Source organism: Trichoderma ghanense (genome assembly GCF_004382785.1).
Source record: "Trichoderma ghanense strain CCMA-1212 chromosome Unknown scaffold_1, whole genome shotgun sequence".
NCBI lineage: Eukaryota > Fungi > Ascomycota > Sordariomycetes > Hypocreales > Hypocreaceae > Trichoderma > Trichoderma ghanense.
Genome location: NW_027395664.1, coordinates 1,207,523 through 1,220,397, shown reverse-complemented (window position 1 = coordinate 1,220,397; position 12,875 = coordinate 1,207,523). Strand labels below are relative to the sequence as shown.

Here is a 12,875-nt window from a genome sequence, read left to right as displayed (position 1 = left end):
CCAGTTTCAAATGCCAATTCACCTCTACGAAGGACTATAGCGAAATACCCCTTTCCCCAGCATGTCGCTCTCACATGGCTTCGGGGAATATTCTCTACTAAGGTGAGCCTACCAGACTTCCCAGTCAACCTAATGGCACCTAAGCCAGCACTACTATACCAAGCAGCCGCACGGGGCCCGAAACTTGTCCCGAGGTCCAGCGTGTTAGCGTTAAAGCCTGGAGCTGCATGCACGCACCCAAATCTTGCAACTTCAATCTTTCAACATCCTTTTTTCAACATCATCTCCAACATCATCTTGCAATCTCATCTCTATAGTCATCATGCCGCTTCTTTAACAACTTTCTAATCTACACCAACTATCTTCATACCTCATACAAGCATCTCGCAATCTCGGCTTCAGAAAACAAGTACAGAGCAAGAGCACAGCAACACCCACACCACACCATCATGGTCGCCTCAACACCACCTCCCAACCCATCCTCATCCTCATCGCCCTACCCCTTCGCCGCAGCCCCCGACATCGTCCGCTCCCACCAAAAGGACGCCTACTTCACCGGCAACCTCGCAAACTCCCTCACCGACCTCCACCGCCGCCTCTTCGGCGCCCGCTCCGCCCACGCCCTCGCCCCGGAGCTCCGCACCGCCGCCTCCCTCCTCTACTTCGGCCTCACCACCCTCCCCGGCAACCGCACCCTCGGCGAGGAGTACTGCGACCTCGTCCAGGTCGACGCCGGCGCCCGCCTCGCCCTCCCCGCCCTGCCCTCTCGCGCCGCCTACATCGCCGGCACCATCCTCCTGCCCTACCTCGCCTCCCGCGCCCTCCCCGGCCTGCGCGCCCGCCTGCGCCGCCTCATCGACCGCCGCCTCGCCGCCCTCCGCCAGCAGGACGGGGCCAAGACGCGCCAGGCCCGCGTCCTCGAGTACCTCTCCGCGCACCTCTCCTCCCTCACCTCCGCCGCCCCCTTCCAGGCCGTCGTCCTCGCCCTCTTCTACTTCAACGGCACCTACTACGAGCTCACCAAGCGCCTCCTCTCCCTGCGCTACGTCTTCACCCGCACCATCCCGGACACCCCCGACCGCGGCGGCTACGAGCTCCTCGGCGTCCTGCTCGCCATCCAGATGGCCGTCCAGGCCTTCCTGCACGTCCGCGACACCTTCTCCTCCGTCTCCGCCTCGTCCCAGCGCGAGAGGCTGGGCTTCCACGCGGGAGAGCTAGACGTCTCTCTCAGCCACAACAACAACTACTCCGCCTCCAACAACGACCTCTTGCTCAGCGGGGTCGGCACCGTCGGGCCGCAGGCGACAAAGGTGGACATTGCCACGACGACGCATACCCCCGTGAGCGGCGTCCCGCGATTCCACCTTGAAAACGAGTCAACAATGGGCTATATCAAGGGCAGCCAGCAGCGCAAATGCACGCTGTGCCTCGAGGAGATGAAGGACCCTGCCGCCACGCAGTGCGGTCACGTCTTCTGCTGGGAGTGCATAGGCGACTGGGTGAGGGAAAAGCCCGAGTGTCCGCTGTGTAGACGGGAGGCCATGGTCCAGCACATTCTCCCCTTACGCGTCATGTAGCGAATTTCTTTCATATCTTGTGTTTTTGTCAAGCGGTTTCAGATATTCTTGGATAGCTAGGTTGTGATACTCCATACATGTAGAATTTTGTTGTTGGCGGCAGAAATCAGAAATAGAAGATGTAGAACATAGAAGAAGAGGAAGTTCGAAGGGTTAATACCAGAAAGAGATGAAAACAAAGCAGATGCCTTGCTAGGCTTGTCAGCCAAGAATCCATCGCACATGCCATCATACAATATGCATTGAAATGGAAGAATAGGAAGAATTGAACCAAAAAAAAAAAAAAAAAAAAAGAAGATTTCCCTTCATACATTTCCCTCCGTGGTATCATTAACCCCCATTACTGCGCCCACCACCCATTCTTTTGCCTCATACCGCAGTAATAATGCCACAAGATTAGTTGACAGCCCAATCCAGAGTCGAAGCCATCCCGTACACACCGCACATGTTTGTGTCGAGATGGCGCCGGCCGGATTCCAGGCAAAGTCGTCCGTGCTGTTGATGTTGTTACAGGGGGGGGGAAGACCAAGCTTGTCCGTCTATCCGTGACCCTTTAAATAGTATGACAGATAGAAGACAATAGTGGTACAGATCCATTCCGGCCAAGCATGCAGAAACGCTGTCAAAGAAAGCAAGACGAAGATAGCCCAGCAAAACCCCTGCATCCAAGTATCCAAGAAACACTCAGTAGAATCCGCCCGAGACGAATCCTGCCGACTTGTTTTTTTCTGTTTTTTCTGTTTTTTTTCTTTGAATTGTTTGACAAATTCATTCTTCACAAAAGAGAACAATTTCGCCTCGGTCGTTACGTCGAAGTCGCAGTGATCGCCACAGCTCCTTCTCTTCCTTGATCTTGGGAACGTTATCGCCAGCAGCCTGGCGCTCCCGATGGAAACGCTTCAGGGCCTTGTTCATGCTGCAGCCGCGCTCGCTCTCTGGGCCTTTGTTCACGAAGCTGAGGAAGACATCGGCGCGAGGCTTGAAGACGACCATCTGTCCGTCATGGTCGCCCTTGCCGTCCTTGGAGCCGGGTCGGTACTCGATGAGCTTGGGCGACTTCTTCTCGTGCTTGTGAGAGTGCTTCTTGGACGAAGACTTGTGCTTGCTCGACTTGCTCTTGGGCGGGGCGCCGGCGATCATGCCAAAGATGCTGGTGGACGACTGGTGGTGGTGGTGGCTCTTGTGGTGTCGAGAGTGCTTCGACTTCTTGACGGGGCTTGTGGGCGAGAGGTCGGCAATGTTGTCTCCAGAGTAGTCGGGTGAGGGCGGAAGGGTAGGCCGCATCATGTTCTTCAGGCCGCCGGTGAGACCAGAGTGAAGAACGGGGGGTGCGTCGGCCATGATCTGGTCGCCAGCGACGTCGATGTGCAAGCGCTTGCGCTTCTTATCCTTCTGGGTGCCGCGGTCCTTTGATCTTCGTCGCTCTGTCTTCGGTTTGGGGGTGACGAAATCCGCAGTGGGCACAGGGCCAGTGCCATATTGTACAAGCGGCTCTCCATCCTGGTCCATAAGAGAAGCCGGTTCTAGGAGCTCGCCGGTCTTGGTCTCGTAGCGCACAAGAGAGGTGTTGTCGTCGGCATTCGAGGGCTTTCGGTCTCGGGTGCGGCTTACGTTTGAGGCGGTCGGAGTCTGAGAGTTGTCCAGGAAATCAAAGACGTTGACGTGCTCGTCGTCGGCGGCAGATGGAGGGGTGGGCGCCTCTGGAGGTGGGCCAGTGGGAGACTTGTCGTGGATTTCGTACTCGTGCCATGATTCGTATTCTTTGTCTTCGCCCACGTCTTCGACAAATGGCTGGAGGGCCAGCGTGTTGGCCATGCCCATGCGATGCGAGTTCATGGCGGGCTTCTGCTGCGGCGGCTGCTGCTTCTTGTTTTGTTTGGGTTTGTATAATGCGCCTTGGTATTTCTGCTCTTCGGTCATGCAAGTCTGCAGGCTGTTAGCTCGAGCGCGGGGCAAGTTCCAAGAGCACCGACACCAGGTCGGCACTCTGCTAGGTCTGAAACTCACGGTATGAGAGCGATATTCAACGCCGGGAAAGTACACCATGCAGTCGATACAGGTGAAGGTTGCGCCTCGACAGCGGCTGCGATGAGGGTCGAGTTTCTTTTTGGTTAGGACGTCACCACACGCCTATATAAGTATAAGTAAACAAGCCAGGTCAGAAGAGAGTCGAGACCGGGAGATGGTAATAGAGACTAGTGCAATGCAGACGAGGCGCTGAGATGTGGGATGGATATATAGTGGCATGTATATACCAGCAGAAGCGCGGTTGCGGGCAGGGGGGGAAGGGGGAGGGTGAGGGGAGTTTGTCGACACAAAGGCAAGCGGGCCCGAGGGATCAGCGGGACGCAAGCAGAAGGGATGCTTGAAATAGTGCCAGTAGTGCTACAATACTTTGCCGGGAGCTGGACGAGCAATACTGTAGTAATACTCGTACAGTCTGGTACTAGCAGCGCGGAGGGAGGGTGGTGTGTGCAGAGCAAAGGGTGATGTCAGGCTATGAAGCGGCCAGGGCCAAGGCATTGGTGGTGGCCGAGCATCTCATGCTGCGGGAAGATGACCGTGACAGGGGGGAGGGTGGGCGAGCGCAGCGCCACGGACGGGAATGGGAGCAAGCCAGACACAAAGAAAAGCATTGGACGGGAGGGGAGGATGGGACAAGACAAAGAGAAGCATGTCAGTCAAGGTGAGATTGGCTAATGCCGACGTACCTCGCACGAGAAGGAAACCATGATTGCGGCCGCGGTTGTTTAAGCCACAAAAATAAGGTAGAAGAAGAAAAAAAAAGTTTGTCGGTTCCTGGATGCTGAGCGAGTGGCTTTCAAGCCTCTGTTTTTGCTGCTGATTTGTGTGGGCTGCGGTTCGACGACGAGCGGATGGAGACGGAGGGGAGATGCAGCGGCAGCGGCAGCGGCAGCGGCAGAAGCAGGCAGACGGAAGAAATCGCCGGGATTCTGCAGAGCCTGGCCTGGTTGGTGGTGGAGAGAGTGAGAGACAGAAATTTTATGCTGTGCTTGTTTTGGTCGCAACAAGCCGTGAGAGCAAATCGAGTTGCGCGGTGCTTCGTGCTTCGTGGCGCCTGGCAGAGGCTCGCAGAGACGCAAGGGAGCGAGTCGCCTTTTGTTGGAGGAATGCGTCTCGGGGTCGAGGGCGTGTGAAGGAGATGAGAGGAAGCGAAGAGGAAGAGAAGGAGAAAAATGCAAGCTGAAGAAAAGCAGCAGCTGATAGGCTCTCTGGGGGCCGGGAAGAGAATTCAATGGGAATGGAGGTGGGCGACGGGGAATGGAGGGGCGATTTTAGGCTTTGGAACGCAGAGAAATAGAGGGGTGGAGGGGACAGGAACAGGCGCCAAAACAGGGCCTGGAAACCGCTGCAGTTTGTTGGAGTAGCGCCAGGGGGATAGTTGGAGAGGAGCGATGACAAGACGAAGGATTGAAGACAAACAACAAACAACAAGAGCAACGAGGCCGAGCCGGGATTTATTAATATTATTTCGCGATAGAGAGTTGACACTCGTGCCGGTGTGAGGCATGACAAGGCGGTCGGTGTAGGTAGACTCTGCTGCTGCTGCTGCTGTTGTGACAGTCTCATGTACTGTGGCAGTGTGGATGCCGCCCTCCATCCCCCATCCATCGCAACCACCTCAGTCTGTTGTTTCGATTCCATCCTCTCGCCCAGGCAAGGCGGCTACAGCTGTTGCCTGCGCCTCCTGCACAACGACGTCGTCCTGCACCGCGACCCTGCACAGACCGCGACAATTTTTTTTTTCTCTTCTCTTCTTTTTCACCTTCTCTTGTGTTCCATTCGCTGCCCTATCCGGCCGTCAGGATCCCGGTTGGGCATCAGGCGCGGCCGTAGGGCTTCGCTTTGGGGAGCAAGCGAGAGCATCAAATCCATGCCTACGCAACGAGGATCCTGCCTCGCTGCGGTGAACGGTCAGGACCCCCCAGATCTCGCCGCTACGAGCACGCCTCTGCCTCTCCCACCACGCCCAGACAGCAGCCCGACTGGCTCCCGGCAACCAGGCGCCACAAGTCGAAACTCGACTGAAGCAGCCCGGCGATTGGCTCTACGGCTTCGTTTTCCAGCGCCGGGTCACATGAAGCTAGGCAATGCCACCTGCACACCCTGGCGTCACCATAGCCCTCCCCGTACATGCCCGGCACAATGGTCAGGTCAGTGTTGATTCTGATTACGGCGATGGCGAACTTGGGGCTCTGCGGTGGCCGCCCAAGGCATCGTTTGGCCGAGAAGAGGCAAGGTCACAATGAGTCTAAAGGCCCTGCCGTCGACGTGGTCGTCCATTCGGCAACTCAACACCAAATTTTTCTCTTCGTCGCTGCCCAAGCCGTCGGTGATGACGACGAAAAACTACAGCGTGGCCCCGAAGCCTCGCCACGGCCAAGACGAGAAAAGACAAGGCATGGCAAGACCAGAAAAAAGAGGCGGTCTCTTGTTATGCAGCCACGGCGGTAGCACAAGGACCCAAAAAGTCATGGGGGCCGAGGGAGTGTGTCAACAAGCCTGTCTAATTCCATATTGGCGTGAGAAAGCCAGAATGTGAGATGCGGAGCTTCTCGTACATACCCGCAGATTGCGAGCTGCTGTTTCGAGAAAGACACGCGTGGTCCAGAGGTGAGTGAGTGGCCGTCATCACTGCCCTGCTTCTCCATGGCATGACCCATGGTTTGCTGGTTCTCGCTCGTGTTGCGGGATGGCACCAGCTTTCTGCCCATATTCGCATGACGCAGCCGCTGTCCTTACCCAGGTACCTAACATCTACTGAATTCATCCTGCGAGCGGCAACATCAGCGCCAAACGCGAGCCGACAATGTGAAGCATCGAGCGCCAACAGACACCCGTCAGCCGTCCAACCGGCAGCAAGAGACGATACAGGCGCCTCGACAGCGCCAAGCGGCCAGGAATAGGAACGACAGGCCGCGGGAAATCCATCCATGCTCGTACATGCTCATACATACATGCAGACGACCTGGAATCAAGCGTGTAAACAAGCCCGCCCATGTCCATCCATCCTCTCCATCCATGTCGGACGCAGACGCAGACGCAGGGACGGATCCAATCCACGACGTGACCGTGATGCGCGTCTGCCATCGTGCATTGCACTTTGGGAGGGAGGGGGGACGAGGCTCTTTGGGGCTGCTGCGTCGAACCTCGTGCCCCCATTTGCCCAGAGCTGCCCACCGCGAGTATCATGGATCAGCGGCCAGGTGGTGATGGGTTGGTGCTAAGGTGGTGCATGCATATTCCCTTCCATGGAATGGAGCAGGCTAATGAGGACAGAGACGGGGGCTGCGGATGGCTGTTCCGGGATGGCTTCTGTTACGGATTGCTGCTAGTAGCAACATATGATGAAGACCGTTTGTTTTCGAGGACCAAGTACCTAACAATGTTTGACGATAGAACCTACTTGTGCCTACGCGCGCATGAAGTCAAGCTGTCTGAGATTTGGAACAGCCAGCCGTTATTGCCTCTATGTAGCCTGGCTCCGGCTTATCAATGTCTCACGTTTCCGGCCTCAAATCTGGTCAGTCCATCCATGCCCACGCAGCGACACGCGATGGCTCTCGTCCGTCTCCTCTCGCCATCCGGCCTCTCACGCGCCCCTCGCGCCACCGCCGGCCGCCCACCACCCACTTCCGTGAAGAAGAGAGGTCATCTGTAACATTTGAAATGAGATGCGAGGCACGTGTGGCGACTGCTTCTACTAGTAGTAGTGGATGCGCAGATGGATGGGATGGGATGGGATGGGATGGGTGCAGATGCTCCGTTCCTCGACGATGCTGCGGCCAGTAGCGAGAAACAGTCGAATGCCTGCTTCTGGCGCGGTGGAGGGAGGCATGCAGCTGCATCATGCATGTCTCAGGACCGAGGGGCGGGACTCGGGGTCAAGTGAATGGGCTTGATGGCTGCTAAACCACTAGCACTGCGACTTCGTATCATTGTGATCTCCATTGACGACTTATCAACTTCTTTGACTGACGGCGTCGCTCGACGCGAGAGACGAGCGCGGGACGAAGGAATGGCGTCGCATCATCTCGCTGCCACAGTGTTTCAGACTCCTGATAACCTGTAAGTCAGGCGAATGAGAGCCCGCCTAGCCCGCTCCAGACTCCGAAGCCCTCTATCCAGGCCCGAGATGCCTGTCGGGATGATGATGCAAGGTCAGTCAGTCAGTCAGCCAGTCAGTCAGTCCGTCAGTATTAGTAGCCCTACCGTCCCTCGTACCAGCACCAACGACTAGCCCTCGTGTGGAAAGGATCAAAAAAAAAGGTCTGCGACAATTCGGCAGCCGAGACAGAAGCTTCGACGACGAGTAACATTGCTGCTGCTGGCATAGTGCTCACAACCACACCTCCCGCTCGTCTCGCCCTGCTTATTTTCTTCTGCCTCCCCCTCTCTTGTTACCTCTCCCACCTCCTCGACGCGGAAGCCTCTGTCCGCTGTGGTGGCCGGCCGGTCATGCAGGTCCGGAGGCGTACAGGCACAGCTGGTTTTTTAGCTTCCACGGTTGTAAGCGAGTCGAGAGGGACCAAGGTCTCAAGTGGCCTGGCGGTGCAGATGCAGGCTGATGCAGACGCAGGTCCGGGTCGGATACAAGGTTACAGCTGTAGCCAGGGTTTGTACGCCATGGCTGATGAATGCTTGATCGGCTGGTTTTGTCTTTGTAGGGGTGTTGTCGAATGACTGCGTTGGTGTGCATCTCGAGACTTGTTTAGCATGACTGAGGCTGACGATGGCATAGGTAAGTCAATAATACGAAGTAAGAGTGGAAGATTTCATCCTCCGAAACTGGAAGATCACAGCCAGGTGCAGTCTTCAGCACCGAGAATCAAGCATTGCAGTATCAAAAGGCTACAGTCAAGAACGTAGCACTCAACAATCACTGCCGTTGCATCAAGACGTCGCCCATGCAGCCGGTGAGTTGTCAGTCGGCACAGCGCAGATCAAGGCAACACCGCTCCTGCGACTGTTCTGTCTGTACAATGTCAATGCGCGCATCGATCGTCGTCGGCCTCGTCAGCAATCAGCTGTTGGTCTGAGGTGAGGCTGGGCTGAGGCTTGCAGCCGGTCGCCGAGTGCATGATGCAGAGCGCAGCTTCTGTATCTACAAATTTTTTTTTTCTTCTTCTTCCGTTGTTTTTACCTTATCTTTACTCTTTGACCTTATTTTGACTCGAGTTTCATGTTTGATGCTGCCTCACCCTACCTTTTCGCACTAGGCATCAGAGCAAACAGCTGTCAAGTCTGGTTGTGTCACGCATCGCAAATTGATGGATCCATATGCCGAGGCAGATGGACGATGGGATTGATATGGAAACATCCCTACTTAGTAAGTCGGTACCCGATGACTCGCGGCAAATGGCCCTGCCGCCGAGGTACCAGGAACGGGAGCGGAAACAGGAACAGGAAATAAATACAGGGGCTGGCGTGCCCTGAAGTTTGCCACTGTAAGCTCAGAATCCTAAACCCCGGATTCCCAGATCTGGGCTAATCAAGCCGGAGCATCACTCTTTAGTACTGTATCAAGCTTCGGCCCGCGAGATCTCCATCCCAGCTCAACCTCCCCTTGGACAAACCATTGAGATGCTGGAGACAAGGGATTGGCCTTGATGAACTGGTACTATTGATAGGTTCCTGGCCACCCAACAGCTGGCGGCTAATTTTGGCCCAATTGCGCAACGCAAATGACGGGCAAATGGCGCTCGAAACGCGCTCGCGATGCAGGGCAGCCCGGCCGCTGCTGGGACCGTATGAGCGGAGATTGAGCGTTTCCACACCAATCTTTGCTGCTAATAACGGGCAGCCAGAGCAATATGAGCTAATCAAAGGACGTCAATGTATCGAATCAAGTACGAAGTAACAGGCAGGAGAGGCGCCGCTGCCGATTCATTTCATCATCATTCAACAGCTACTCGGTAGGTACACTTGCGGCTATTACTTAGTACGCTGTCAGTCACTGGAGTGATGCTCTCTACTAGCCAGTACCTCTTACAGGTAAGTAAGGTATTAATCAATCGCTAACCTCTACCTACGGAGCATCTAAGCCGGGAAGGCTCAAGGTCCGTCCTGCCTCCCTGGAAGTCACTTGGACGGGCACTTTGGGCGTCTTGGTTTTTTCTGCATCCAATCTTTCTTTTCCTCCTCTTCCTTTCTTTTCCTCCCCTCTTGTCCCTCCTCTTCCCTCGCTTCCTCCCCCTTCATCCAACTCCTGGATTCGCTCCTCCATCACGCTCCTTTTCATCCTGAATATTCAATCATTGTTAGACTTCCTTCCTTCTCCCTTTTCCCTTCTTTCTGTCGAGACCCGGTCGCCGACCTGCTTCCTCCACGCCCCCATCCGAGACGCTGACGAACTCAATGCAGCCCTGACGAAGGCGAAGCAAAAGCAAAGAATACGATTCGACTCCAGTCTCCAGCCTCCAGGCAGCGGCGTCCTCAATCTGCACAGTCGGCAGCAGTGGCGTCCAATTCCGCTGCATCCAGCGGCCGCGAGTAGATCCACGTCGACTAAGCTGACCTGTCGTTATAACTTATAACTTATCAGTCTTTATCGAATAATTGCCTTGTTGTTTACTGTCGATTTTTATCATTGGCCTATTCTCCATCCTCTGGACGACGTCGCCCCTCTCTCTGGCTCTGACGCCGACGCTGACGCTCTCTGACGCTGTCCATCTCGTCTCCCCTCCGACACCCCTGACGAAGAATTAAAAAAAAAAAAAAGTTCGGCGCTTCCCAACAAGCAAATCAGACAGTTGCCAATTCCGGGCCCAGCTCTGAACCGTGCCACAGCGTCTCTGTGGATAGCGGGCGAGCTTGAACCGAATTCAATCTCGACAAGCGCCTTTTCCGCCTCCTATCCCGACCAGATTCGCCTCGTTTTTGCACAGGACCAGACCCTATTTTTTTCCTCATAAAAGATACACACATACATGTTGTCGTGTCATCGGGCTGAATTGCTGTGGCTTGGGCATGGGACCACATGCGATATTCAATCCGACGCTCGGCTACACCTTCTCCCAAGAATGGAAAGATGACACCAAAGTCCAACACACCCCCTCCAGCAACATCCAAGCATAATCGGCACAACCACAACCGCAAACACAACACCGGCGACGACTTGATGAACGGCTACTTTGGCCAGACCGCCTCTTTCCTGACCGCGGCTGCAGGCTACATGCGCCTGCCAGCTCTGGCCTCGACGGTAAGCCCGCGACGCTTCTTGGGTGCATTGCATCCGCATTTTGGGATTCGCGATGGCGATTGTGATTGGGGATCCCGCCTCGGATCGCCGTCGGGATTGGTGAAGGCAAAAGAAAAATTGGGCTGACCGCGAACCGCGTCTTGCAGGGCATCGTGGCCATCTTGACCTCTCTCCTCTACTTCAAGCAAAAGTACGTCGAGCTTACGAGCCCAGCCCCCGATCCCTCCCTCGCCACTATCTGCACCCGTTGCGTTATTCGTCTCATGTCATTCTCGAGACTCGTCATTCTGGCCCATGCTTCTCTCGTTCGAGGCGCCCCGTGCTAACAGACAATCCGCCATGGCAGGGCGCTCATCTACCCGTCGCATATGCCGCCCAACTCGCGAACCGACATCCCTCGCCCTACGCAGTTCGGAATCAAGGACTTTGAAGAGCTGGTCATCCCCACCGACGATGGCGAGAAGCTGTCGGCTTACTACATCCGCGGCCCTCGTGGCGGCAAGAACTCGAATATCACAATCCTCATGTTCCACGGAAATGCAGGCAATATCGGTCACCGCCTCCCCATCGCCCGCGTCTTCATCAACATGATTGGCTGCAACGTCTTCATGCTCGAGTATCGAGGCTACGGCGCCTCCACGGGCGAGCCGGACGAGGCCGGCCTGGGAATCGACGCCCAGACGGGCCTCAACTACCTCCGGGAGCGAGCAGAGACGAGGCATCACCGGTTTGTCGTCTACGGCCAGAGCCTCGGTGGAGCCGTCGCCATCAAGCTAGTGGCCAAGAACCAGGACCACGGCGACATTGCGGGTCTGGTGCTGGAGAACACTTTTCTCTCCATGCGCAAGCTGATTCCCTCGGTTCTCCCTCCTGCAAAATACTTCACCCTGCTGTGCCACCAGGTATGGCGCAGCGAATCTCTCTTGCCGTCCATCACCAAGATTCCAATCTTGTTCCTCAGCGGCCTGCAAGATGAGATTGTCCCGTAAGTTTTCTTTTCCTCGTTTCTTTCTTTCCTTCCATACCTTGCGCCGGGATCAGATGATGAACAAATTGCATCACCCACAAAATCTGAACCATTCGTGGCTCTGATTAAAAACCCATTTTCCATACCCTGAATGATCCCGCGTTGTTTTCCTCTAGGGATACACCACAATTTTCTTCTTCTTCCCTCTTTCATGGACTTTATCCTGGATATCAGAAACTGACAAGAAAATCATGTCCAGTCCCAGTCATATGACCCAACTGTACAATGTCTCCACCTCGTTCAGCAAGACGTGGAAGGCCTTTCCCGGCGGCGATCACAACTCGAGCGTACTAGAAGAGGGTTACTTCGAGGCCATCTCCGAGTTCATTGCCGAGTCCATAAACGACGCCCCCTCCAAGGAGAGCAAAGACGAGCGATAGAACCGCTGTACTGTGCATGTGCCTCGCCGTTTGTGATACGAGCATGCCGTTCCGGCAACTGTATCTTTTTTGCATCATTTGCATCACTTGCATCATCATGGGCTCTCCATAGGACCCTTGGCGTCTGTCTGTTGCATGCAGGCCCCGTATACGGCCTCTCGGGGTCTGCTGATCCCAGCTCAGCAAATGGGAGCATTTCCCGCTGACTCTAGATAGAGAAACGAGGGCCTCAGACGGGACAGGCCAAGCGAGAACGGGATGTAGGTGGTCTCTTCCCCAACCCGCGTCTGTCCATGTGACGATCGTTTGCGTGTATGGAGGGGACCATGCGTCGCGTGATATACTACCACCTTATACCCTGTCCCGACCTGGTTCTGCATCTTTTTTTTTTTTTTCAACCTGAAATATTTTTGTCTTGTCTGTTTTTGTGCGTGCGGTTTGATTTTTTTTCTTCGTCTCCATATATACACGCACATACACACACACACCTCTGGTTTTCTCCACTGGTCAACATCCATGTTCATGCATCTCATACAACAGGGGACGCGTGTTGCACGCGATATCTCTCATTGGACAGCATATCGGTTTACTTTCTTACTGTTTATTTTTATTTCGAGAGCATTTTTATCATCCATACACAACTTGCATGACGGGGTAAGTATGTATTG

The 12,875-nt window shown here is 55.1% G+C and overlaps 6 protein-coding genes across 6 annotated transcripts; 5 read left to right on the top strand and 1 right to left on the bottom strand.

The window, feature by feature from the left end:
* Positions 1-449: 449 nt before the first annotated feature.
* CCMA1212_001763 (Peroxisome biogenesis factor 10) lies at positions 450-1,577 on the top strand (the record flags this gene model as incomplete). The annotated part of the gene is made up of 1 exon (XM_073699179.1): positions 450-1,577. The coding sequence occupies one exon, from the start codon at positions 450-452 to the stop codon at positions 1,575-1,577; it is 1,128 nt and encodes a 375-aa protein (XP_073561976.1).
* A 768-nt stretch (positions 1,578-2,345) lies between these two features.
* Positions 2,346-3,723, bottom strand: CCMA1212_001762 (uncharacterized protein; the record flags this gene model as incomplete). Its single annotated transcript, XM_073699178.1, has 2 exons — positions 3,585-3,723; positions 2,346-3,503 (listed from the first exon to the last, which is right to left on the bottom strand). Exons 1-2 carry the CDS (start codon positions 3,621-3,623, stop codon positions 2,346-2,348), a joined length of 1,197 nt encoding a protein of 398 aa, XP_073561975.1. The 5' UTR covers positions 3,624-3,723.
* Positions 3,724-5,166: 1,443 nt separating this feature from the next.
* On the top strand, positions 5,167-5,763 carry CCMA1212_001761 (uncharacterized protein; the record flags this gene model as incomplete). The annotated part of the gene is made up of 1 exon (XM_073699177.1): positions 5,167-5,763. The coding sequence occupies one exon, from the start codon at positions 5,167-5,169 to the stop codon at positions 5,761-5,763; it is 597 nt and encodes a 198-aa protein (XP_073561978.1).
* A 605-nt stretch (positions 5,764-6,368) lies between these two features.
* Positions 6,369-6,812, top strand: CCMA1212_001760 (uncharacterized protein; the record flags this gene model as incomplete). The annotated part of the gene is made up of 2 exons (XM_073699176.1): positions 6,369-6,505; positions 6,578-6,812. Coding segments are annotated over 2 exons (372 nt in total), but the record flags the coding sequence as incomplete, so codon positions are not given.
* A 343-nt stretch (positions 6,813-7,155) lies between these two features.
* On the top strand, positions 7,156-8,643 carry CCMA1212_001759 (uncharacterized protein; the record flags this gene model as incomplete). The annotated part of the gene is made up of 7 exons (XM_073699175.1): positions 7,156-7,249; positions 7,313-7,387; positions 7,520-7,667; positions 7,728-7,759; positions 7,888-8,218; positions 8,315-8,340; positions 8,402-8,643. 7 exons carry the CDS (start codon positions 7,156-7,158, stop codon positions 8,641-8,643), a joined length of 948 nt encoding a protein of 315 aa, XP_073562422.1.
* Positions 8,644-10,578: 1,935 nt separating this feature from the next.
* CCMA1212_001758 (Protein bem46) lies at positions 10,579-12,207 on the top strand (the record flags this gene model as incomplete). The annotated part of the gene is made up of 4 exons (XM_073699174.1): positions 10,579-10,800; positions 10,947-11,081; positions 11,130-11,785; positions 12,027-12,207. 4 exons carry the CDS (start codon positions 10,579-10,581, stop codon positions 12,205-12,207), a joined length of 1,194 nt encoding a protein of 397 aa, XP_073562423.1.
* Between the last annotated feature and the right edge of the window lie 668 nt (positions 12,208-12,875).